The sequence below is a fragment of the Phacochoerus africanus genome, chromosome 2 (assembly GCF_016906955.1).
Source record: "Phacochoerus africanus isolate WHEZ1 chromosome 2, ROS_Pafr_v1, whole genome shotgun sequence".
NCBI classification, from domain to species: domain Eukaryota; kingdom Metazoa; phylum Chordata; class Mammalia; order Artiodactyla; family Suidae; genus Phacochoerus; species Phacochoerus africanus.
Genome location: NC_062545.1, coordinates 66,466,756 through 66,494,344, shown reverse-complemented (window position 1 = coordinate 66,494,344; position 27,589 = coordinate 66,466,756). Strand labels below are relative to the sequence as shown.

The 27,589-nt window shown below is 37.1% G+C and overlaps 1 protein-coding gene across 5 annotated transcripts; it reads left to right on the top strand.

The window, feature by feature from the left end:
* Positions 1-1,055: 1,055 nt before the first annotated feature.
* On the top strand, positions 1,056-27,140 carry CCNC (cyclin C). Of its 5 annotated transcripts, XM_047761559.1 has the most exons (13): positions 1,062-1,360; positions 7,509-7,615; positions 8,308-8,392; positions 8,611-8,680; positions 12,361-12,412; positions 16,075-16,130; positions 17,121-17,156; positions 17,822-17,913; positions 18,460-18,527; positions 22,912-22,991; positions 24,291-24,409; positions 25,267-25,361; positions 25,908-27,140. In XM_047761559.1, exons 1-12 carry the CDS (start codon positions 1,329-1,331, stop codon positions 25,316-25,318), a joined length of 849 nt encoding a protein of 282 aa, XP_047617515.1. In that variant the 5' UTR covers positions 1,062-1,328; the 3' UTR covers positions 25,319-25,361; positions 25,908-27,140. The 5 variants fall into 5 exon arrangements, 3 of the variants coding, with proteins under 3 accessions (XP_047617515.1, XP_047617507.1, XP_047617520.1); XM_047761551.1 differs by lacking the exon at positions 25,267-25,361 and having other exon boundaries at positions 1,069-1,360; XM_047761564.1 differs by lacking the exons at positions 1,062-1,360; positions 25,267-25,361 and adding an exon at positions 1,375-1,499.
* Positions 27,141-27,589: the final 449 nt, after the last annotated feature.

Here is a 27,589-nt window from a genome sequence, read left to right as displayed (position 1 = left end):
CTTTATGGGAATGAAGTGCGACATAAAATACTAAGCTACTAAAATTCATTTCAGGAGTTCCCATTGTGCCTCAGCAATAATGAACCCGACTCGTATCTGTGAGGATTCTGGTTCAATCCCTGGCCTCACTCAGTGGGATAAGTATCCAGCATTGCTATGAGCTGTAGTGTAGGTCGCAGATGTGGCTCAGACCTAGCATTTCTGTGGCTATGGCTGAGGCCCGCAGCTACAGCTCCCATTCCACCCCTGGCCTGGGAACCTCTATATGCCTGGGGTGCAGCCCTAAAAAATATATATATATATATATGTATAATTTCACGTCCTGACCAAGTACACATATACATATGTAACTGAATCAAAAATTATAAGTGCCCTTGATACTTCTGATATACCTGATATTTTTATCTAGGAAAATGCATATCATATTCAATTTCACCACAACCTGTGTGAAAAATACTGTCTTGAGCTTCCTCGGAACACTTATCATCCGTGAAAAACTTTATTCGTATGTGTCCAATGATTCGATTAGCAGCTTTACAATAAATGCAATGTTACAAAGATAAAAGAAATTGCGTAAAATTAAATGATTGTTTTGGTTGTATGTTTCTATTTGGTACACACACAAACACACAAAGCTGTCAGTCTCTGGCATTAAAAAAAAAAAACGTACTGCTGCTCTAAAAGTTTGTGCTTCCCTCCAAAAGAACTCCATTAACTACATATCTGGCTTGGTGCAGCTAGGTTTTGGTAGGTCCTTGAGGCTACAATAATCTTTCTCTTGCCAAAAGCAAGAAAAGGAACTGAAGTCAGGAAATCTTATACTTCACTACAAAGCCACCGCACTGCTTTGGAAGTCTGCTCCGAACTGGGGTGGGGAGCAGCGTCTTCCCCCTTTCCATGCCCTTCCTGCAAAGAGCAGCGACTGCAGAACACCGAGCCGCCCGAGTTCTAGGCCGGAACCCACCGATTCTAAGCCGGAACCGGCGCGAAACTCTCGCGAGAGGCTCCCGACCGCCGCGAGCCTTCCAGAGCGCCAGTTACCGTCGCCTATCTCAGCGCGCCCAAAGACTGTCTCCTCCCCTCCAGCCTCCTCCACTGTCGCGGGGCAGGCCGGAACCTTTATCCATAGGAACGGGTTTACAAAGTAGAGTGTTGCCGGCCGGCGGCAAAGAGAATAGGGTGCCATCCTCTTCCTCTCACCGTCGCCGCCGCGGAGCGAGCCCAGCAGATTAGATCGAGGAGCGCGGTTACCGGTTGGGCTGGGTCTATGGTCGCTCTGTGGGCCGCTCCACCGGCTGGTGCTTTTTTATCAGGGCAAGCTGTGTTCCATGGCAGGGAACTTTTGGCAGAGCTCCCATTAGTAAGTGATCTTACGTCTTCTCGTCCAGGGCGGGCTCTTGTGGGGGGCGGTGTGGACCGGGCCTGCGACTCTCCTTGGCCTGGATCCCTGTCCCAAGTTCGGTGGAGTCTCCCGGGAGGTGGCGGCAGCCGGAAGCGAGGTGCGCTTTTCTCTGGCGACTCTCATTCCGCCCCCTGGCCGGGTTTCGGGGGGGGGGGGGCTGTCTCCGGAGAAAGAAGGTTCGAGAGTTTAATTTCGGATTCTTGGATTAGCTAGGCGGAGGCGGGGTGGAGGGGGTGTGGGTGGAGGGACCAGGCCGGCGGCAGTTGGGATGGGGTAGGCAAAGGTTTTGCAAGTGTGGCACAGTTCGGAACTATGAGACTGGCTCTTGAGGACTGTTGTTCCCTTTTGCCTGTTATCTCTTCAGTGGATTGGCACCGTAATCTTTTGTCATTCTGCTCACTAACCGCTTCCTGCCACTACCTTAAGCCTAGGTGGAGTTTTATGTTTGTAAGGTATGGGGCAAATGCTCTCAGAACTTATTTGCGCCTCATGTTCTGTTTAATAAGTGTATTTTCCAGTGACTTTGCCAATATCTTTAACCTTTTTTTCGTGAGTTTTTGTGTCTGTCAGTACCATGGAAGAACTAGAGTAATATTGAAAACATTTCTCCCTAAATACGTTTGTTTAAGCATGTACGAAAGAGGATGATGGGATTAATTGAACATTGGCTAGACTTTGCATTGTGTAGTTGAAAAATGAACAGATCTGATAAAGATGATATGGTGCAAATAATTTTTAATGCCAGGAGAGCATTAGTAACTAAATTTTAAGTTTGAAGAAGATGGATTTCTATGTTGTTCCTTCCGTCTTTTAGCCGTTTGGCCTAGAAAAAAGAAACAATGGGCTTTGATATCTATTTTCAGAAAAGCAGGCTTTCTTCCTATAAAGTGATTACGTGAAGATGAGATGGTATAGAAAGAAGCTTTATTTCTGATCACATTTTTATTTTGCACTGTTTTCACTCACTGAAATAATTTGGACAAAATTAAAATACGGAAAATTTAGATAGTGAGGAAGAGGCGTTCTGATAAGCTTTGAAAGAAACTGAGAGAATTGACAGGTCACTAGCTGTTGATTATCAGAAGTTCACAGACCTTAAAAAAAAAAAGATCCTACCCCCTTTTGATAAGCATTCTCACTGTTTTCATTCGCTGTTGGCCTATCAAAAGGGTGCCAAGATCCATTTTATAAAACCAATTGTTTTTTCACCTTTCAAATATAACATTATTATAATATTAAATGTGCTTTTTTGAAACTGTTTTTGCCTGCCAGTTTCATTAGTCCTGGAGGACTCAAACCCTTGAAAATCCGGGATCCCTGATCTGCAAAAGATAACAAGTGTAAAGGACAAAACAACCAGTTCAGGAAAAACAAAGAGATATGAAAGCTGTTGTTGATATTGTTGATTTTGGTGAGGGAGGAAAATTGACTTGATAATACACTATTTTTCATGGCCTCAAATTACCCATTTTAATATTTTTGCAATCAGCATAACAATTTTTTTCTTAGTAGCACATGAAATAATAGTGAAATCTTACAATTAGCATAATATCAAATTTGATGATATGTGATGTTTCTTGGTTTATCTTCCATACTGCATGCTGTGAGGAAAAACTTTAAAATATTTGCCTGTGATACTTATCTGTTTAAAAATATATAATGACTGTGGAAAAGAAATTAATGATAATTCTGAAACAGAACAAATCATAGTATTTTCTGGAAAGTTAAGGTAGAACGTAACACATTCTTTGACCATGATGTGGTAAAACTAGAAGGACACTAAATATTTGCTGGTTGACTGAATGAAGTAATGAACAAGTAATAAAAATTAAAACTACAAAACCAACTCTGGATACTTTATTATATCAAAGAAGAAATTGAAAATACAGTTACATAGTATCAAGGAAATAACATAATGGGGCCAATATATATTCATATATCTGGGATGTGACCAAAGCCAAATTTATAAGAAAATTAACATACTGAATAACTGAAAAATAATAAAAATTAAATATTTTACTTAGGAATGTTAAAGGGAAACAGTGAAATAAACCTAAGGGAAATAGATTTAATAAAGATAACATGGATATTTATATATTAAAAGGGAGAAAATAAAAATTATGAGAGCTGGTTCTTTGGGAGGGAAAACCAAAATGGTAGACTAAACTATGCTAGCCTAAAAAACAATTAATAATGAGAAAATTAAACCCAAATGTACCTTTGAATAATAATGTCCATTTTCAAAATAAATTTGAAAGCCAAGATAAATTAAGGAAGTTACCAAAGAGCTACTCATTTAAAAAATACTCCAGGCCTACATTATTTCATGGATAAAATTTTTTTCCCGTTTTCAAGATCTGCTATTGAAGTTGTTCCAGTCCATACAGAAAGAAAGCTTTCCAGTTCTCTTCATGAAGCCACAATAACACTGATAAAATCTAACAAAGGTAGCACTAAAAACAATCACTTTTGAATATTGATGCAAATAGAAACTACTATCAAAAGAGTCCCATGTTACATTAGAAGTATAAAAAACTGACATGGATTTTATTACAGAAATATAGTCAATACTAGGAAATCTGTTAGTAAACAGTGAGGGCATTAAAAAGACAATAATATTCAACATCCATTCATTATTAGAGCACTTACTAAAAACGAATAGGATGATTTCTTTCTACTCTTTTTTTTTTTTGTCTTTTGCCATTTGTTGGGCCGCTCCCGCTGCATATGGAGGTTCCCAGGCTAGGGGTCGAATCGGAGCTGTTGACACCAGCCTACACCAGAGCCACAGCAACGCGGGATCCGAGCCGTGTCTGCGACCTACACCACAGCTCACGGCAACGCCGGATCGTTAACCCACTGAGCAAGGGCAGGGATGGAACCCGCAACCTCATGGGTCCTAGTCGGATTCGTTAACCACTGCGCCATGTCGGGAACTCCAGGATGATTTCTTAATGTGATAAAATCATATCAGAGCATTAACAAGAGGTATTTAATGGTGGAAAATTAGGATGCCTCTACAACATTGTTCCAAATATGCCACTCTCAAGCTAATTGATAGGAAAATGAGATATAAACATGACAATATTATCAATATGTAAAGGTAAAATTAATTAGAAAATTCAGTTAGTTGAAAAATTATTAGAATTAATAAAAGTTTAATAACACAGCCAGTTCAAAAATGTAAAAATAGAAAGCTGTTTTAAAATGTTGGGAAAAAAACCTTAAAACTGCAACAGAAAATATAAAATACTCAAGAATAAACTTAAATGTATAGGACCTATAGGAAGAAATTTTTTTAATTCTGTGGAAGAATATAAAGATTTTAATAAGTGGAGTTTGACTTCTAGCATTGTAAGATCATTTGTCTCTAAGTGATCTTTAAATATAATGCAACCAAAATTTTGAATGAACTTTGTTTTTAGAGCTTGATATGATAATTCTAAAGTTTGGTCTTAGAATAAGAATTATAATAGAATTGCCAGAAAATTTCCGAAGAATAGTACCAAGGGATTTTTTTTTTCATACTATATTTTATTTATTTATTTACATTTATTTATTTTTGGCCACATTCATGACATATGGAAGTTCCCAGTCCAGGGAATGAATCTGAGCTGCAGCTGTGACCTACACCACAGGTACAGCAATGCTGGATCCTTAACCCACTGCACCATAGTGGGAACTCCCATACCAGATTTTAATTACTTAATTTTATGTTTTAAAATAGCATGGCATAGGAACAACAACTACACAAAATTAAAAATAGGAAATTTTAAAGAAGATTCAAGTATAAGAATAGAATTACACATCAGGAATTTCTTTGGTGACATTTGGATAACCATCTGACAGAATGTTTAGCTGGATCTATACTTTACACCCTGTATCAAATTTCAGATGGATTACAATTTTTTTTCTTTTGTCTTTTTAGGGCCTCACCCCCAGCATATGGAGGTTCCTAGGCTAGGGGTCCAATTGGAGCTGTAGCTGCCAGCCCACACCACAGCTCACGGCAACACAGTATCCTTAACCCACTGAGCAAGGCTAGGGATGGAACCCACGTCCTGTGTATACTATTTGGGTTCTTTAACCACTGAGCCACGACGGGAACTCCTGGATCACAAATTTAAAGAAAAAGAGCCTTAAGGGTATTAGAAAATATGAGGGAATTAGGAGTTCCCTTTGTGACTCAGCAGAAACTAACCTGACTAGTATCCATGAGGATGCTATCCATGAAGATATGGGTTCGATCCCTGCCCTCGATCAGTGGGTCGGGGATCCAGTGTTGCGTGAGCTGTAGTGTAGGTTGCAGATGTGGCTTGAATCCCACGTTGCTCTGGCTGTGGTGTAGGCCAACAACAGCTGTAGCTCTGATTCAACCCCTAGACTAGAAACTTGCATATGCCACCAGTGTGGCCCTAAAAAGCCAAAAAAAAAAAAGAGAATGAAAGAAAAGTGAGGGAATTAAGGAATTTTTTTTTATTATTATTTCATGTCAGGGAAGGTCTTTGCATGTTTGACAAACATAAAATCAGAGTAAAATATATGTAGATTTGAATAAATACATGGTTCAGATTTTTGTATTACATGTCACTAAATATTGAGAGATCATGCCTAACTTGGGGAATGTCTGGGGCATATTTGACAAAGAAATGATTTTTATCTATAATATGCAAATTTTAGGTCATAAGAATGCCTTAATCATAAAAAAAGATGACCATTCCATGAGAAAAATGGTTGTTAGAATTACAGTGTATCAAAGAACTGTATTTGACCAATAAAGGCTTGAAAGAATGTTAACCTTAGACGTAAAAAAAAAGATACTCGTTTGCCTTTAAATTGTGAAGTATTTAAAACATTGACAGTAACCCATAGGTTTAAGTATTTTAAAACACACTCAAGTGACACTCCTGTGAATGGAAATTGGTGTGACTTTTATGGAAGGCAAGTTGACAACACATATGAAAACTACCAGCAAAACTGACCTACTACTGTTAGGAAATTATTCCAAATATTACTCAAATATACAAGGATGAATTACAAAGATGTTCATTTAAGTATTACTTGTAATAGTGGAAAAAAAAATGGTAACTTACATGCCTATCAATAGGGGTTAACTAAACAAATACTGATCCATCCATAATATCGTACAACAATTTAAAATGATGCTGAATAACAAGTTCGTTCACGTAAAACTCCCAATACCTACTGAGTGACAAAAGCATGTTACAGAATATTTTGGGGGATCATGTCAATTGCATGCCTTTTTAAATATAGATTAGACTAGGCAGGAGGAGGAGGAAGCTCTTGGTGTGATCATTTTTTTTTCTTTTTTTCTTTTTCTTTTTTGGTTTTTAGGGCCGCACCTGTGGCATATGAAGTTCCCAGGTTAGGGGTCAAATCAGAGCTGCAGCTGCCGGCCCGTGCCACAGCCACAGCAACTCAGAATCCAAGCCTCATCTGCGACCTAACCACCACAGCCCACAGCAATGCCAGATCCTTGGATCTCTAACTCACTGAATGAGGCCAGGGATCGAACCTGCATCTTCAGGATACTAGTTGGGGTCATTACAGCTGAGCCACAAGGGAAACTCTAGTATAATAAATTTTGAAGCAGGTTTTAACATGATTGGAATTTGTGAAGTAGCAAAATTACTTTAGTTACTCATGAACAACTGAAAAAAGATAGACTTTAAATCTAAGCCACCATCACCTGGTGTCAAATAATGTCACCATTATTTATCACCAGAAAAGTGTAAACATTATTGCTTATTAAAATGCTAGGATCACCAAAGATGCATCTTGATACCAGCGTCTTAGAATCAGTGAAAATACACTATAAAAGTGACATGTGGGAGTGGGAAGAGAGACAAGACAGACTGAGAAGGAAGGGAAGATTAGAGCAGATTTTTTTTTCAGGGCACATTTAATTTACACTTATTAATGAGATAATTCTAACATCAGAGTTCCAAGAAATGTGAAAAACATCTTTCAAGGTTACTTTTTGTATTTTGTACTACTCAGGCTAAAACTTGTTCAGTCTTAGAATGTTTTCTGTGACTTTGTTAGTTGATTTTCTATAGGTTGTCTGAATCTTTGCTTCTTTTAGTTTGCAATGGATTTTGGATAAACAAGATCTGTTGAAGGAACGCCAAAAGGACTTAAAGTTTCTCTCAGAAGAAGAGTATTGGAAATTACAGATATTTTTTACAAATGGTAAACTTTTTTCTTTTAAATTGGTTTAAATGGTATAGTTGGTTAACTCTGAACTAAGGTGTTTTTCTGTAGTAATTTGTGACTGTTTTAGTCCCTTTATTTTTTTTTAACATGTGTATTCTCTTTATAACGTAAATGTATTTTTTTAAAGTGACTTACATGTTAGAGATATTCAAGACAATCTAAAAGTGTTAATCTTCCTAAACAGTTATAATGCATCATTAAACCCAGTTTAAGATTGGCTAAAATGAAGTACTTTGAGGATAAATAATTCTTTGGATTGACATCCTGTATTGGTCATTCTTATCTTACAAGTTTGCTTTGGAGAGAAGGGTATTTGGAATTAGAAGGTCTTTGCTGTGCCATGTGGTGGCTTTGTCCAGGATCTCTCTAAGCCTCAGTTCACTCTTATGCAAACCTACCTCTCTCTTGTTTTGAGGATTCATTTTGGATTTTTTATGAACTTTGTAAAACTGATAGGTGTCTGATAAGAGGAGAAATACCTGTCATTTAGCCTTAACAAATTTGTAATCCTAGTACTAGACCACTGTGATCCACGTAGAGCATTATAGCATGTGTAAATTTTTCTCTTTGTTAAAAATGAATATAGTCATGATTTAACTGCATGGAAGTTATTGTTCAGTTTTATATTATATTGATATCAGATTTTATTATTATTATTTTTCTTTTAGTTATCCAAGCATTAGGTGAACATCTTAAATTAAGACAACAAGTTATTGCCACTGCTACGGTCTATTTCAAGAGATTCTATGCCAGGTAGGGCTGTGTTATTTTGGGACTGTTATTTGTATTTAAAATATCATGTATTTGAAACTCTTATCTAATGAGGATGAACCTTATGTAAGTAAACCATGTGTTTGCTATAGAGTTGGCCTGATTTTTTCCCATATAGATGTTTTCTGTATGAATTCTATTTTCATTTATGTTTTCTCTATGAATATTGCTTAACTTTGTTTAATTAATTGTATTTTTAGGTATTCTCTGAAAAGTATAGATCCTGTATTAATGGCTCCTACATGTGTGTTTTTGGCATCCAAAGTAGAGGTATGAACTAATTTTCTGTTCTTCATCAAAGTACAGTCAACGGTATTGGTTAAACCCAGTTTTCACATTACCTGTGTAAAAATAATAAGATGATGATTTATATAAAATATTGAAATTTGTACAAAATCAAAGAAGTATATGCATATCTTTATTATATATATTCAGTTAACAAGCACTTATGTAACACTTTACTATGTGTCAAGTGCTATTCTAAGTCCTCTTACAAATATTTTAATCCTCATAACAAACTATGGGGTATATATTTGTAATATCATTTTATAAGCGAAGAAACTGAGACACAAAAAAGATTAAGGAGCTGATAAGTGACAGGGTATTTTAACCCTAGGAGTCTAGCTTCTAATCCTATTCTCCTTTTTTTTTTTTTGCCTTTTCTAGAGCCACTCCCACAGTATATGGAGATTCCCAGGCTAGGGGTCTAATTCCATAGCCTCCAGCCTATGCCAGAGCCATAGCAACGAGGAATCAGAACCCCGTCTGCAACCTACACCACAGCTCATGGCAACGCCAGATCCTTAAATTACTGAGCAAGGCCAGGGATCGAACCCGCAACCTTATGGTTCCTAGTCAGATTCCTTAACCACTGTGCCACGACGGGAACTCCTCCCATACTCTTAACTGCTTTGCTTTACTACCTTTAAGATATTTATTGTTTGGTTCTAAGGAGTATTCCATAATTGCCACAGCTTGTCCACTATAACTTGAGAATGTTCTTCCTTCTCAAACTCCATATGTGTCCTATGTCCTGCTGTCTTTCCTTCCTGTCTCCTAATGATTGGTTGCCTAGGAGGACCGGAGTAGCTGCAGATATACTCCTTCTAGCAAGGAATAATTTGGGTTGTGAAGGTTGAGAAATTAGGTGAGAAAGAGAAGAGAGATGGGAACCTGCAGCTGAGACCAAATCTTGGATCACTTTATTTACCCTTTCAGTATTTTTTGAGAAAGCTCAGCTAAAATCCAGGTACTAATAGCACGTATTGACTGGTGTTCATAATAATTCATGTTATCTTAGGTAATATGAATCCTATGTATTATGTTTCTATTTTTAGATGATGTCTTCAGAATAGTAATTGCTTTCTTTAATATTGAATGTAATTGTAAGTGGTAATTTAAGGAGGCAGAACCAGCCCTGTTATTTTTTAAGAAAGTGATTGTAAAAGGCCTGTATTATGGGGTGGTTTTCCCAAATATCACCATATAATTTTGTGTGGCTGAAGGACAGCCAATATGGGAAACCAAGATCAAATCTTTATAAACTTTTATAAATTAACTTGGAGTTTTATCCTAGTTATATCCTTGTAACAATATCTTTTGCTACATGACTTGCTGAGTATAACCCTATTTTATGATTTACTAAGTGGAAGCTTTTGCTTTAAGAATTTTAAGGTAAAGAATTATCCCTAGGAAAAAATGTATCCTTTCGTATTCAGTTATAGCATTTTTTTTTATCTTTATGACCAAATCTATCTGTGTTTTGTCTGCTTGTGTGAAAATTGTATTGAAAGACATTAAGAAGATGTCTCAGGCATTTAATTTCCAGTTTCAGTTATTACAGTTTGAGGTTTAAATGTAAATATAAATATATACACAGGCATACACAGGTGCCACCTCCCCCCACCACTGTGGGTTTTTGAATAAACTATATATGGTTTAGTTTCTTTTGTTGGATAAGGAACCAATTCTTGATTTTTTTTCAGCTTTAAAATAAAGAGTTTAGTAATCCTATAAAGTTAGTAAAATGAAATGAGACTGTATGTAAGATGAATCACCTCATAAATTTTAGTTATTTTTACGGAGTTCCATTGTGGCTCAGGGGGTTATGAACCTGACTAGTGTCCATGAGGATTTGGGTTCCATCCCTGGCCTTGCTCAGTGGGTTAAAGATCCAGCATTGCCATGAGCTGCGGTGTAGGTTGTAGATACGGCTCGGATCCTGCCTGGCTGTGGCTGTGGCATAGGCTGGCAGCTGCAGCTCCAATTCAACCCTTAGCCTGGGAACTTCCATGTGCCACAGGAGTGGCCCTAAAAAGTTTAAAAAAGAATAAGTTGTTTTAGTTATTTTCACAGTGATGGTATATTAAGTTCAAAAAGGAAATGGGAAGTGACATCCAAAATCTTTTTTTTCTTTTTATGTCACACCTTGGCATATGGAATTTCCCAGGCTAGGGGTTGAATCAGAGTTGCAGCTGGAACCTATGCACAGTCAACTCAGGATCCTAGCCACATCTGCAAACTGTGGTGCAGCTTGTGACAACACTAGATCCTTAACCCACTGAGTGAGACCAGGTGTTGAACCCACATCCTTATGGATACTAGTTAGGTTGTTAACCCAGTCAGCCATAATGGAAACTCCGACATCTGAAATCATATATCATTCTTACCTTCCTGCTCCAAAAAGAATAATTGTTTGTGTGGTCTTTTGTGTTCTTTTGGTGATATTAAAGTTTATTTTCTTCACAGATTCACTGTTTTATTACCAAGTGGTCTGAAGTATTTGTTTGTCAGTCCAGATTCAGTTGAATAGGAAGCATACTTAATACTTATTCTAGGAGTTCCCGTCGTGGCGCAGTGGTTTACGAATCTGACTAGGAACCATGAGATTGCGGGTTCAATCCCTGCCCTTGCTCAGTGGGTTAATGATCCGGCATTGCCATGAGCTGTGGTGTAGGTCGCAGACGTGGCTCGGATCCTGTGTTGCTGTGGCTCTGGCATAGGCCTGCAGCTACAGCTCCGATTCGACCCCTAGCCTGGGAACCTCCATATGCCGCAGGAGCGGCCCCAGAAATGGCAAAAAAAAAAACAAAAAAAAGCTTATTCTAGCAATTAAGTGTAGAATCTAAAAACCCTTGAAACTAATTTCAGTGCTTAAAGCTGGCCTTGTTACTTAAAAGCTTGGTTTCTAATTTGATACCTTTCAATAATATATTAAATTATAAAGTTATTTATTTATTTATTTATTTTTGTGTCTTTTTTTTTTGCCATTTCTTGGGCCGCTGCCACAGCATATGGAAGTTCCCAGGCTAGGGGTCTAATCGGAGCTATAGCTGCCAGCCTACACCAGAGCCACAGCAACTTGGGATCTGAGCTGCATCTTTGACCTATACCACAGCTCACGGCAACGCTGGATCCTTAACCCACCGAGCAAGGCCAGGGATCGAACCCACAACCTCATGGTTCGTAGTTGGTTTCATTAACCACTGAGCCACAATGGGAACTCCAAAATTAGAAAGTTTTTTAAACATTTATGTTAAAGTGTAGTAATTTTAAGGAAAGTTAATAAATGTAGTTTTTTGGGGTTTTTTTGTTTTGTTTTGTTTTTTTAGGGCTGCACCTGCAGCATGTGGAGGATCCCAGGCTAGGGGTTGAATTGGAGCTGTAGCTGCTGGCCTACACCACAGCTCACAGCAACACCAGATCCGTAACCCACTGAGCGAGGCTGGGGATTGAACCTGCGTCCTCATGGTTGCTAGTCAGATTTGTTTCCACTGAGCCAATATGGGAACTCCCAATTTAGAGAGTTAAGTACATCATTCCTCAAGCAGGTAGATAAACTGCAAACATCAGAGGAACATAGGAAATACTATTGTTTTGAATAGACCTCAGATATACTTAGATTTGTTGGGTTACTATATATCTAATCTCATTTGCTTTTCTTTCTCTAGGAATTTGGAGTGGTCTCAAATACAAGATTGATTTCTGCTGCTACTTCTGTATGTAAGTGCAACAGATACATTCTGTTTTAAGAAGATAATTCTAGGAGTTCCCGTTGTGGCGCAGTGGTTAACGAATCCGACTAGGAACCATGAGGTTGTGGGTTCGGTCCCTGCCCTTGCTCAGTGGGTTAAGGATCCGGCGTTGCCGTGAGCTGTGGTGTAGGTTGCAAACGCAGCTCGGATCCCAAGTTGCTGTGGCTCTGGTGTAGGCTGGCAGCTATAGCTCCGATTCGACCCCTAGCCTGGGAACCTCCATATGCCACGGGAGCGGCCCAAGAAATAGCAAAAAGACAAAAAAAAAAAAAGAATATAATTCTAAAGAGAGCTCCATAGGACATAGTTGTTTTTCAGTTTATGAGACCTGTGATAGATTATTTGGGTCTATTAAATCTTCTGAGGTGAGGTCACCTTTATGCCTAATGTATTTGGCTAAAAATTTCTAAATAACAACAAAAAAAAATAGTATTATCTTTAAGACATTACTTTTAGTGTTAAAAAATGTGATGCAGTGGGTTAATGATCTGGCTTGTCCCTGTGGAGATTCTGGTTTGATCCCTGGCCCTGCACAGTTGGGTTAAGGCTCAAGCATTGCTACAGCTACAGTGTTGGTTGCAGTCATAGTGTAGGTTGCAGCTGCAGCTTGGATTCAATGCCTGGCCCAGCATTGCAGCCAAAAAAAGGAAAAAATAATAAAAATAAGGAAAATCTGGGAGTTCCTGTTGTGGTTCAGCAGTAATGAACCTAGCTAGTATGTATGAGGACACAGGTTTGATCTCTGATCTTGCTCAGTGGATTAAGGGTTTGGCGTTGCCATGATCTGTGGTGTAGGTCCCAGGGTCACGGATGTGATTTGCATCTGGCCTGGCTATGGCCATGGTGTAAGTGGCAGCTACAGCACCAATTCGACTCCTAGCCAGGGAACTTCCATGTGCTGCAGGTGTGGTCCTGAAAAAAAACAAAAAAAGAAAAATAAGGAAAAGCTAATGAGGGGTTCCCATTGTGGCGCATTGGAACGAATCTAACTAGCAACCATGAGGTTGCAGGTTAAATCCCTGGCTTCGCTCAGTGTGTTAAGAATCTGGTGTTGCCGAGAGCTGTGGTGTAGGCTGGCGGCTGTAGCTTCCATTGGACCCCTAGCCTGGGAACCTCCATGTGTGGAGGATGTGGCCCTCAAAAGACAAAAAAACAAAAATAAAAACAAACACAAAACTAATGAGTTACATAAAGTGAATAGTGGGTAATGAGATAGTAGAAACTGGCCCTGTCTGTCTAAGGCTAAATAATAGATGGTCTTTAGTGAGTGCAGTTTGTTCTGTTGTCAGTGGCAATACCTTTGAAAGCTTTATTTCTCAATATGAGGGTGATGTCAGAATTGTGCATTAGGAAGGTGATTCTAGCAGAATTATGTAAGTGAAATGGAGGAGAGTGTAAGTCAAGTAAAACAGACAAATTTTGAAGTTTTTCAAGTGATAGAGTATGGATAAATCTTGAGGACATTATAATAAGTGAAATAAGCCAATCACAAAAAGGTAAATACTCTATGATTCCACTTATGAGGCACTTAGAGTGATCAAATTAATAGATAGAAAGTAGACTGGGGATACTAGGTGAAGAGGGTGTCTTGGTCTGCTCCAGCTACTATAGCAAAATACCAAAGACTGGGTGGCTTTAACAGCAGACATTTATTTCTCATAGTTCTGGAAGCTGAGAAGTCCAAGATCAAAGTGCGTGTCTTGAGTAGTTCTATGACCATGATTTGTTTCCTGGCTTGCAGACAGCTTCCTTCTCATTGAGTTTTTATGTGGCAGTGTAATTAAAAGTCTACTTTTAAAAGTCAGAGAAATATAATATGGTAGAGGTTATTTGTTTTGCTTTTAAAGGAAATTTGAGCATATCAATAAGTGGTGGAACAGATTTATTGTAGAAGGAATGGTTAAAGGTACAAAGAAAAAAAAAAGTATCAGTTAACTAGGTGAAAGCAAATGCAGAAGTGGTAGGGGTAGCAATAGAGAGGAGAGATGAATTTTCCTCCGGGTCAGAAGAAAAGAATTAGGAGGTAGAAAATCAAAATGAAAAGCAGTTTTATCATAGAGTAGGAGAGAAGTTGAAGCATCAGGTAAATCTGATTTCAGTAAATTAGGTGTCAAAGTCCAGGGGTTAGAGATGTAGATTTGCTTTATGTACAGAGGTAAATAATTTAACCTTGTTGATTCGTTAACGTTATGTAAGTGCCTCTTTTGCTTGTACACTTCACATCTTGCTTACATCAAAAGGATCTATAAAACTCAGAAACTAATGGAGAAGAGAGGAGAGGTTAAATAGAAATTCCCTAATGTCAAGTTGAAGTCGTTTAGGTTTCAAATCTTGGTAGATGTTACCTATATAAATTAGTGATTAGGATATTCAGTTTACAAGGTACTAACTTTTTGAAACTACAGAACATACAATAAATGAAATTATTTTTAATCTCCATGAAGTCACTTGGACTTTGTACAAATGGAAGGGGTCACAGAACAGATCTTCTAGAACTTGTTAGTAGTCACTTATTCAATGAAATATTGTATCATAATGATTTGAATTCAGTTTTCTCAAATAGTATTTAATTATATATACTCATACCATGTTGAGGAGATCAAGGGTTGAGTAACAATTTTTTCATTTGTAATTTCTTAGTGACATACGAGTGGTAACTGTGTGTGTATGTATTTGTATGTGATATAAGAAAGTCAAGAGACCTTTGCACATATAGTCATGATTTTTTTTTAAATATGTATCTTGATAGGGAGTTCCCATAGTGGCTCAGGGAACAAACTTGACTAGTATCCCTGAGGACGCAAGTTCAATTCCTGGCCTCGATCAGTGGGTTAAGGATCCGGCATTGCCCTGAGCTCTGGTGTAGGTCGAAGACGCAGCTTGGATGCCACATTGCTGTGGCTATGGTGTAGGCCGACAGCTACAGCTCCAACTTGATAAATATCTCTTATAAAAAATACTTAGATGAAAGTTCAGATGAGTAAAAATCCTTAAATCTCAAACAGAACCACTGTTAACATTTATTGGTTGTATTATCCTTCTAATATTTATATATACAGTTACTCCATGAACAACTCAGGAGTTAGGGGGTGTTGGCTCTCTAAGAAGTTGAATCTGTGTATACAGCCTTGGTTCATGTAGTACTTAGAAAAATCCGTGTATGCCTGGATCCATGCAGTTCAAATGTGTATTTAAGGGTCATTTGTATATATTTACAAATGTATGCAAACATATACTTGCAAAACACAAAGATAACTTGTTTTCTTTCTAAGCTAAATTATTGAAGAATAGAGCAATACCATTCTAGAGCTGGAAAGATTTTAGAAATTATAAATGCCAGTGATTTTTTTTTTCCATTCTCTTTAATTTTTTAAGCAGCAGAACCCTTCTTATATATTAAATTTATAATTGAAACTCTCTGATTGTAATACAGACAGGGACCTGGGGCCTCCTGCCACTCATCCTTTCCCCTCGCATGAAAACAGAAAAAAAATCTGCATCCCTAAGCATCTTCAAGACCTACTAAAAATAACTTAGCTCTACTGCTAATATTTTACAGTATGTTAAAGAAGTGTTGTGTTCATTTACTTCACCATTTTCTCAAAGTTTTTGTTTGTTTGTTTTCTGCAGTAAAAACTAGATTTTCATATGCCTTTCCAAAGGAATTTCCTTATAGGATGAACCATGTAAGTATATTGTATAAAATAAAACTACTTGTCACAGCTGTATATAATCTAGCTCTATTTTATATTTGAATAAACTGAGTAGTCTCCTCTAAATGGCAGTTTCAAATTCTACGGGAATATGGATTTTATTTCTAAGTTAAATTTAAATTGCTTCTACCATTGGGGGAAAAAAAAAAAAAAACATAAAAAATGGCAGTGGCTACCAACCCTGGGTACCCATTAACTCACCTTGGGAATTTTTCAAATAAAATTGATGTCAGAGACTCTCCAGATCAGCTAAATCAGAATTTTCAGGCATTAAACCTGGATACTAGTATTTTCTAAAAGCTCCAGGTGCTACTAATGTGCAGCTGGGGTTGAGAATTACTATGATGGAACAGTTTGAAAAAAATACTTGAAATTTTGTATTATTTTAGAAGATGAGTTTCTTTTGCCTTTTAATAGGCATGTTCTTTTTCCACCTATTTAAATTGTATTTTTGTTTCAGTATTCTCTACGATTGATTATAATAACAAGCATAACATTTAGGTGGAGATTAATGTATTTTTGCATTTGTTGAATGGAAAGTGTAGTGGAAAATCTGAAGTTTACACAGGTTACTTTAAATAAAAAGTAGTATGCTTATGAGGCTGACTTTTCTTTATAAGGAGTGATATTTGAATGCATGGTGTAATAGCAAAAAGTAGCTTTATTGCATACATCCATTCTGATAGAAGCTATTGTGTTTATTGATTTTAAAAAATTAGTAAAAATGTTTTAAGTTTTTTTTTTTTTATGGCCACACCCATGGCACATGGAAGTTCCTGCGCCAGGGATCAAACCCACACCTCCAGTGACCTGAGACTCTGCAGATGGATTCTTAATTCACTGTGCTACAGTGGAAACTCCTAAAAATGTTTGATAAATGTCTGTAAATTCTTTTGTTAGATAAGAGATCCATCTGATTTTGTTTCATGTTGACATTTATAGTCTTTTTTTTTTCTTTAACAGATATTAGAATGTGAATTCTATCTTTTAGAATTAATGGTAAGTATATTTCTTCCTTGTGATTAATAAAGTAAAACATATTTTCAAATGTAGTGAAGTCATAAATTTAAAGAAATGTTTTGTAAAGAGGTTCATTTTAAAACCGTCCAAATAATAATGTGATGGTGAAATGGTAGTACCTAGTAGCATCATCATCTACATGCTCTTGGAAGCCTATAAAATAGTTTGTATATCCTACTTAGGTTGGGAGAATTTTTCTGTTCTATAGTAACTATAATAAGAGGATTACAAGGAAACCAGTCAGGACATTAAACCACTGTAAATTATTTGCACAATTTGTGTATGTGTGTGGTGTTATTTAAAGATAGATTATGTCTTTGGCAGAATTCTGCTCCTCCAGTTGGGAATTACGGATTTATAGGCTAATAAGAGGTTTCAGTGTGTTGCAGATGTGACACTTTGAGTCTCTAAGGGAATGGATGCTGACTGACTGCCAACCGATTTACCAAGGTATATTCCAGAGAGAGCACTGCCTTCACTATTATAGTAGAGTTTAGGGCTGCCATACTGCTTGCTTAAGAGAATAAGAGGGAAGCAAGCATGAGTTAGAAAAACATATTTTGAAAATCAGTTGGGTAATGATAAGGTTTTTGTGTTATAATCAATCTGTTTTTATACATACACATTTTTTAAACTGTTTCTAGGATTGTTGCTTGATAGTGTATCATCCTTATAGACCTTTGCTCCAGTATGTGCAGGACATGGGCCAAGAAGACATGTTGCTGCCCCTTGCATGGTAATTAGAACAGAAGTTATTTATAGTGTAACATGTTATCAGCTAGGAAGGTTTGATAACTACATTTGAAGATTAGTATTTTTGAAGTAATTAAACTAGTGCCCCACAATATTTTAATGTTGAGTGAAGTATCTGCTAGTTGAATTTTAATAACTATATTGGTATACATGTTAAAGTGATAAAGATCTTTAAATTATCTATTTGATGACTATTTCCCTTAAAATTTGATTCTTATGAAAAAGATTTTACATGAAAATTAAGATATTAATGTTTAAATAGAGTATTTTGGTGCTATTCAATGTATATATTAGTTCATTGTATAATTTCTGATTTCCTCTGATTTTCTAATTTCCGAAAAATCTGAAAAATGTTCATCCTATTAAAATTTATTGTGAGGTTTTAAATTTTTAAATATATTTATATGCATTTTTATTCATTAAAATATGCTTATTCATTGTCAGATTCATATGGCTCTCTCTGGGGGGAAATGTACAATCATATGAGGTAGTTCTACTTTGAGTAATAGTATGAATTTCATTTCTATAGGAGGATAGTGAATGATACCTACAGGACGGATCTTTGCCTACTGTATCCTCCTTTCATGATAGCTTTAGGTATGTAAACATGGTGTACCTTTATTAGTTAAATTGTTATAAACCTATTTAGGTCATCTTAAAAGAAATTTCACCCTATTGTACTTTATGTTTTTATGTTCCTTGGAATAATAGACTATTCCTTGCATGTGAACTTTCAATAATATGAACTGCATCTGTCAAAAATCAGGATTATTGTCCCCCCACCCCCCTTTTGTGGTAAGTTTTTTTTTTTTTTTTTGAAATTGTTTAAAATAATTTTAACCAGTGTCTCAATGGAACATTTTTGTTTATTTAGGAGAAGTTCAGAATTAAGCCTTCTGGAGTTCCCCTTGTGGCTCAGTGGTAATGAACCCAACTAGTATTCGTGAGGACATGAGTTTGATCCTTGGCCTTGCTCAGTGGGTTAAGGATCCAGCATTGCCATGAGCTGTTGTGTAGGTCACAGACGATACTTGGATTCCTTGTTGCTGTGGCTGTGGTGTAGGCTGGCGGCTACAGCTTGTATTCACCCCATAGCCTGGAAATTTCCATATGCCACAGGTGTGGCCCTAAAAAGACCAAAGAAGAAAAGAAAAAAAAAAAGAAATAAGCCTGCTAATATTGGTTGTAACTTGTATAAAATAACTAGGCCTATCTTTCATCTCCTGAGCCCATTCAGGTTCTCAGAGGTCAGGTGAAGGACTATTTGTGGGCCATAATGCTTTGGCTGGAGGGGAATTTAGCCACCATTCTATTATCTGTGGAGGGTAGTACTGTCATGGCTTAGAAACAGTCTTTGGAGTCAGATAGTCCAGGTTTAAATTAAACTTTACTTCCTCTACAATTGTGGGAAAATTATCTAACCTTTCTGAGTTTGTTTCCTTAATTGTAAAGGGGGGGTACTAAAGACTTGGTATAGAGTGAGTTGTTACAAGAGTTAAGTAGTTAAATGAGAAATCTTTTAAATAATTCCTGCCATATATTAGGCACTTGTTAGTTTTTATTCCCTTTCTGTCGTCTATTGATTTCCAAGACTATCTTGATTTCCACACCCACCCCCTATTCTTTTACAAGTCCAGACTTATTTGCATTGGTTTCTCTATTCATTTACTCCTTAAATGTTAATGTTTCTCAGCCTTCTTACATCAAGGGTGGCAAATAGGTTATATTTTTACAGTACTGGAGGTGCCCTGGAAATACTGTTTTTGGAAGGATTCTGAAGTGGCATCTGGGTTCAGTGGGAAGAAATGCTGGGATCTGTCTGCATGGATAGGAGATGTGCGCCATATCTTTTTCATCTCTGCTGTCTTTGTTCTTCTTGGGTGGTCTCACTGAGGCCCATGGCTTCTGCTATCTCTTATGTGTTAAGACAATTAAATATCTTATTTAACCAAAATCTTGCTCCTGAGCTAATCTGTGTGTGTGTGTGTGTGTGTGTGTGTGTGTGTGTGTGTGTGTATCTTTTTAGGGCTGCACCTTTGGCATATGGACATTCCCAGGCTGGGGGTCGAATCTGAGCTGCATCTGCAACCTACACCACAGTTCACAGCAGCACTGGATCCTTAACCCACTGAGTGAGGCTAGGCATCACATCACATCTTCATGGATACTAGTTTCCACTGAGCTATGACAGGAACTCCATGAGCTAGTCTTTATTTCAATCTCTGCCTTTTAGATAGCTTCTTTTGGCATCTCATTGGCCCTCAGGCTCATGATTAGGACTGAACTCATCAGTTTGCCCAAAACAAACTCTTTTTAGTATCTTTGCTAGGTTTATGAATAGCACTAGTTAGTAGCCTTAGTTGGAAACCCAATATCCCAATAGTTAGGCTCTTTCATCTTCCTCAATACCTAATCTAGTTGATAACCAGCACCTGCTGTGCCTTCCTCTTTATAATCTCACAGCCATCTTTTTTTTTTGTCTTTTATCTTTTTAGGACTGCACCCATGGCATATGGAAGTTCCCAGGCTAGGGGTTTAATTGGACCTGTGGCTGCCATCCACAGCCACAGCCACGTGGGATCCGAGCTACATCTGCAACCTACACCACAGCTCATGGCAATACTGGATCCTTAACCCACTGAGCAAGGCCAGAGTTCAAACTTGCATCCTCATGGATTCTGGTCAGATTTGTTTCTGTTGAGTCATGATGGGAACTCCACCATCTTCATTTTTATACAGGTTATTAGAACAGTCTCCTTCCTGGCTAATTGGCCTCCAGCATCCCTGTTCTCAGTGTCCCTGTTCTAAGAGAGCCAGCCTATTCTCCACACTCGAGCAAGGCTGGTCGTTCTCAATAATAATTTTGCTCCCTATGGGATGTTTGGGATAATTTTGCTCCCTATGGGATGGTTTTGGTTATAACAACTGGGGTGGCATGCCCCTGGCATTTAGTGAGTAAATCCCAGGGATGTCATTAAGCATCCTGCTGTGCATAGGGCAGTCTCAAAGATTATCCAGACCATGATGTCAGTAGTGCCAAGGTTGAGAAACTGAGCTCTAAAGAACTGTTTTAAATGCGGAATTTGGAAGTTCTTGGTGGCCTAGCAGTTAAGAATCTGACATTGTCACTGCTGTGGTATAGGTTACAGTTTAATCGGAGCTGCAGCTGCTGGCCTATGCCACATCCACAGCAACGCTGGATCCTTAACCTGCTGAGCAGGGCCAGGGATCAAACCCACATCCTCATGGATACTAGTCAGGTTCAGAACCCGCAGACCCATAATGGGAACTCCGTCCTAAGAACCTTCTACATGCTGCAGGCGAGGCCAAAAAATAAAATAAAATAATAAAATGCAGGATTTATACCCCTATTAAAATCTTTCAGTGCTCCTCCCAATTTCTGGATAAAATCCACACCTTCTTTTTACCATTTCTGCTCCCAATTCACTTTTTTGGGTTTTTGTTTTGTTTTTTTTGTTTGTTTGTTTGTTTCTCTTTTGTCTTTTGTCTTTTTAGGGCTGCACCTGTGGCATATGGAGGTTCCCAGGATAGGGGTCTAATCAGGGCTGTTGCCGCTGGCCTATGCCGCAGCAACGCCATTTCCGAGCTGCGTCTGACCTATACCACAGCTCATGGCAACACCAGGTCGTTAACCCACTGAGCGAGGCCAGGGATCAAACCTGCAATCTGATGATTCCTAGTCGGATTCGTTTCCACTGCGCCACGACAGGAACTCCCCAGTTCACTTTTTTTAAAAGCTGACTCCTCTATCTTGTTAATGGCACTTTCTGTATCACCTCAGTCTGGGTTTAGGATGTCTCCTCTGTTCCTAATTTATTTTATGTGTGACTTATGTCATTTTCCACTGTATTTTCATTACCTGTATTTATTTATTCATTCATTCATTCATTCATTTTCCTTTTTGGCCATACCCATGGCATGTGGAAGTTCCAGGCCAGAGATCAAATCTGAGCTGCAGCTGTGACCTCCACCACAGCTGCAGCAACACCAGATCTTTAACCTACTGCGCCAGGCCAGGGATCAAACCTGCTCTGCCACAGAGATAAGCCAGATTATTAACCAACTGTGCCACAGCTAGAACTCCCTAATTACATGTTTTTATAATTTGTCTTTTGATCTCAATCTGTCCTTGACCTAAGCCTTACTTTACAGCTTTGTTTAACATAGGGCAGCCAGTATGTAAGTTCACGTTTGAGTTGCTGTTTGCCTAGAATATCCTTCTTAGCAAAATCTTATGGGTAACCAGACTAGGGACTATAACACTTAACAACTTTGTGTGGGATCACTATAGCCAGGCTGGTTGGGAGAATTATATTAGGTAAATTTATGATGTAGATCGTTGCCTCTGAGTTCTTTCACTATCTTTGTTAGTTTATATTGTAAATAATGTATATAATTACATTGTGTGCAGTATATTACTTTTTTTTCCCTCAGCTCTATTTAATTATAACATCAAACTCTGTGCTAGTGTGCCCAGTTTATACCTAACTTGATCTTATGTTAATAAAAAACAGAGAGAATGCTACTTTTAATTGAAATACCAAAACATAGTCAGTGTTGTTGACATTTATCAGTGTTTTGATTGGCTAAATTTTTGTTTCTTTTTGTCACATGGACTTTTGGGTGCATTTTCACCACTGCTTTGTACTGCTGTTCAGGGATCCTTTCCTGCTGTAGTTTCCTCAGTGGATTTTTTCCTCTCTGACATGCCCTGACTCTCAAGGCAACCACACCATGACTAGCTCTCAGTGGGGAGAACTTTAATATATGTAGCCCAGTAACTTTTCCTATATGTAAGATTAAATTAATAGGGTGATCACTGGTAACTGTTACATGAATCTATATAAATATTAAAAGGAATATAAGAAAATACACATAAAATTTTAGGTGACTTTTAAAATCTTAAGTGAGTCCATGCATTCCACTTAAAACATGGACCTTTGTCTCATTTTCTTTCCAGCCTGCCTGCATGTAGCCTGTGTTGTACAGCAGAAAGATGCCAGACAGTGGTTTGCTGAGCTTTCTGTGGACATGGAGAAGGTAATCTTTAAAGTTTCCTTAACTGAATGTAAACTTGAACATTTTAAAATTAATGTTATACTTACTTACTATGAGACCCAAATTTCATGATGTCAGCCAGGCTAAGAATATTTTTGGTAAAGAAACGCTAAGAAATATGTGACTATTTAGGTTATATTTCTCTTCAGTTTAGGCTTAAATAGAATGGTAAATTTAGGGTTTGATGGTTGCAAAGCAGCCTCTAATTGCCAGGATTATTTTATTTTACTTTAATTAAGTAATTAATTAATTGTCTTTTCTAGGGCTGCACCTGCAGCATATGGAAGTTCCCAGGCTAGGGGTCTAATCGGAGCTGTAGCAGCCAGCCTACACCACAGCCACAGCAGCTCAGGATCCGAGCCTCATTTGCAACCTACGCCACAGCTCAGGGCAACGCTGGATCCTTAACCCACCGAGCGAGGCCAGGGATCTAACCCACAACCTCATGGTTCCTAGTCGGATTCGTTAACCACTGAGCCACGATGGGAACTCCAAGGATTATTTTAGCTCTGATTATATTTTGGCCGAGCCCTCAGCATGCAAAAGTTCCCATGTCAGGGATCAAACCTGAGCCACAGCAGTAATAATGCATAATCCTTAGCCACCAGAGAACTCCTGGGACTGTTTTAAAAGCTGCCTGGTGACAAGTGACCTAGTGAATACTGCTGTAAACTTTTGTAATATAGCCTATCTCCTGACAAAGTAGTTTTTGCCCTTTTTTCTACCTTTTTTGCTGAAATATTCTAGAATCAATCCAAGGTTAGGTCTACTCAGGTGAAGAAAGGGCAGATTTGGAAAGTAGATTTGAGAGATTTGTAGCTGCTGGTTTTTGAGCACCTTCTCTCATGTGTAGCGTAGTTAATAGAGAATCAGAACGAAGTCTTTTGTGCACTGCTGTCCATTAAATTATTTGAAACAATTGTTATTAGAGGAGCATACACTGTAGTGGCATACTCTTCATAATCCAGACCTCTGTTCCTTAGTACCTCAGTATTTTGGTTTGGTTTAAGATATCAATAGATAGAAGGAAACTAACTGCGGAGATGGATAAGGATAGACCACGCATACATATTAAAGATGAGAGGTTAGGAGTAAAAGCCGAAATTGCTGTATGGTAAAAATAGTGCTTTCACATTTATCAGGATTGTCTAATCTAAGCTGAAGGACAAAGGCAATCTTCTCACTGTTTTCTGAGGGATATCTAATACGTGATATGTCTTCTTTATATACTAAGTGTTGCTTGATATTGCCGTAGAGAACTTTTCAAATATTTTCTTCTAGATTTTGGAAATAATCAGGGTTATTTTAAAACTGTATGAGCAGTGGAAGAATTTTGATGAGAGGAAAGAGATGGCAACTATCCTTAGTAAGATGCCGAAACCAAAACCTCCTCCAAACAGGTACTTTGTAGACTTTAAATATTGATTTTATTTACTTGTATATTTCATATACATATCATGTTTTTTCATAGATTATGTTTTGTTTTCATAAAATTTTTTCCAAAACTTCATGACTCGTGTTAATTTTTTTTCTTGTGACTTGATAGATTGAGAATGTCTCATTTTAAAAAATACAATATTAATAATCATCTATTAAGTAGCTTTTCCTAATGCAGTGGCAGGTCTATTACAGGTATCCCTCAACATATGGCTATATACTGTACATAACTTAAACAGAACAGAGATAGACAAGTTCTGAAATTCAAGGATAAAGAATTCTGTAGTAGTTCCATGTCAGTTTGACTCTGTGCCATCTTTCTCCTCCCCCCACCACCACTGGCTGTTATCCTATTTATAAATTTCAGTAGCATTTTTTCTAAAACCTAGATGATTTATCTGATATTAAAAAGATAAATAAAGAATTTTGGCTTTTGAGTGACGCAAAGATCTGTTACACACAGTAACATAATTTCACTAAGTATGAGTCACTTGTGCTAAAAAGGTTTTTTGTTGTGGTGGGGGGTTTTGTTTGTGTTAGTTTTTTTTAAATAGGATGAGTTGGTTTAAGTTCTGTGGTTCTCAGCTCTTGCTGTACATCAGATCGTTCGGGGTAGGGAATAAAGGTCAAAAGGGAAACAAAGAAATGTTACCTACCTTAATCATTTATCAAGAAAATAATTAAGTTATATAACATTAAGATAGATTTGCAGATGTGATAGGTAAATGTTACTTACCGTTTGGAAAAAAATAATACTTTTATACAAGGAGCTGTTTAAGGCAGTCATTCAAACAGCTACCTTTGGATGCATTTTTTGCAGAAATTCCCTGAGTGATTCTTCACTAGTGGCAGGGCCTGAAGCTGCAAGATGATGATGGACAAGATAAGGCAATAATCCTTTTGCCACAGTTACTGGTATTTTCAGTTTTAGTTTTTATTTTAAATATTCAGCATTTCACAGGAAATTACCATATTTCTTTATGACATGGTTACAACGATTTGCTGTATTTACGTATGGTTTTATTTTACCTTTGGACAATAATTTTTTTTGGAAGAATATTTCTTGATTTTCATGATTAGTAGGAATAAGATTTTATATGTACAATTTAATTTTATAGGAAATTTGTCTTAGAAGAAACTTTAATCTCTATGTTGAGTGATACCTGTAATGACAACGAAATCCCATACCCTAATTTAAACTTTTGAGTGTATATGGTCACTAACTTCCAGAATGCTTGTTATATGTGAGGGCACTAAGTTATGTAAGAATAAAAATATAAAACCAAATGTTAGTCTTCTGGATTTCAATTTTTCCACATCTCTTTCAATCGGGAATGTCTTTGTTTTGTAGAGTTGTATCACAGAATAACTAACTTTAAATTAGTAGGCTTACTTATTAGTAGGGTGTTGCCAATGAGTCTTTTAATTGGTGTGAAATCTCTTTCTTCCCCACTTGAACAGTGAAGGAGAGCAGGGTCCAAATGGAAGTCAGAACTCTAGCTACAGCCAATCTTAAAACATTCCGGAAGAATTCCGTAGTGGACCAGTTGGAAATAAACCATTGGACAGATTTCAGTAATGTCGTCAATGGAACACAAATGAAAATGAATAGCTTGTTTCTGTCAAGCATATTGGGAAGTGATTTTATTTTTGCAAAATAAGTTTTCCTTACCTAATTTTACTCTAGTATCTAATTGATTAAAATCTATTGTTTATAAAGGTTTGGAAAGATTCTAAGGGGACCTACAGACAGACAGACATTTGAAAATTAATAGCTTTTGATTCATATAATTTTTTGTAATTTGGATAATAAAAATTGTAGCTTTTTATTAAACCAGGAAACATGAAGCATAATTTGTTTAAAATTCTCTTTGGTCATTAAACGACCAAAAAAGGAAATAAAATCAAATATATGAGGGTTCCCCCCCCCCCTTAGGTTAAACTTTGAAACTGTATTTAAGGAATCAAATCTTGGAAGGTTTTAGTAATGATACTGATAATTTCAGGGAAATTAATGAAGTACCTATTGATTTTAAAGTATATTTTATTCAGTAGTTTTGGTATCTTGCCATGGAGGATACTAGCCCAGCCTAGCAGAAAAGTGCAATATGTATAGCATACTTTGACATTTTAAAAGTTATAATTAATTCCTTAACCATTTTGAAATGCTGGGCAAATGTTTAAAAAAATGGTACATAAAGTATTTGCATTTAATTCATTTAATCAGGCATTTTGAAAGCTGATTGGATAAAACATGGTAATATGGTTGAAAATTTGGTAACATTTTAATGTTATTTTTACTCTACTGTGAAAAGTTTTTTATATGACATACACACCCTAGTTTATTTTTGTGTCTTAGTGTGGACTCACCAATTTATTACAGGTATCCTGAGCCAGGAACACAATCAGGTTTCATGCCACTTTTGATACTGGCAATTCTTAATTCTCATATGAGTGTAGGACTTAAGACTAAATGTTTCGTCAGTGGGACTGTGCTGTCTGTGGAACTTAAATTACGTGATCATTTTCTTCAGACTTGAAGGAGAGTGATAAATAAAATTTGGAGTCATAGGATATTGATGTACAATTTAAGGATTAAATTTTTTTATAAATCAGTTGTAAACAATGGATTATTAAATTAAATGTTGACTTGCTAGTATAAAACTGCAAGAATAAAAGTAAATTCTCCAGCTATATCAACTAGTGTCTCGAATTTATTATTTTGATTCTGCCTTATGTTGTGTTTTGAGAGTCTTTCTTCCTTTGGATAAATATTAAAGTCTTCTGTAGTTTATCAAGTGGGTAATTTCAAATGGTTTATAAACATATTTTTAGAGTTCTGCTTTTTTGTGGAGAGTATCAAATAAGCTGGAGAGATTATAAAGTAAGTCCTAGTGACAAACATAGGTCTTCTAGGCTTATGAAATAAGAAAAAAGCTCTTCTCAGGTCTGAAGGAATTAAGTGGGCTTGGGTTCCAAAGGAATTAAGGCTGGGCTTGGGTTTGAAGGGCAGAGTGAATTATATGGCATATTTTATATGGCTTAATTTTTCCTTTAAGCTTATCTATATTTCTAAGACCTTTTCATTTTGAAAATACGTATGCCTTGTAGTTTTGCTTTCAACCTCTTATTGTAGAAATTTT

Bases quoted from the DNA above. Each gene is read 5' to 3' on its own strand.
- CCNC (XM_047761551.1), top strand. From the start codon at position 1,329: ATGGCAGGGAACTTTTGGCAGAGCTCCCATTA. The intron at 1,361-7,508 runs GTAAGTGATCTT...TGCTTCTTTTAG, and splicing joins TTTTGGCAGAGCTCCCATTA to TTTGCAATGGATTTTGGATA. The intron at 17,157-17,821 runs GTAAGTATATTT...AACTGTTTCTAG, and splicing joins TCTATCTTTTAGAATTAATG to GATTGTTGCTTGATAGTGTA.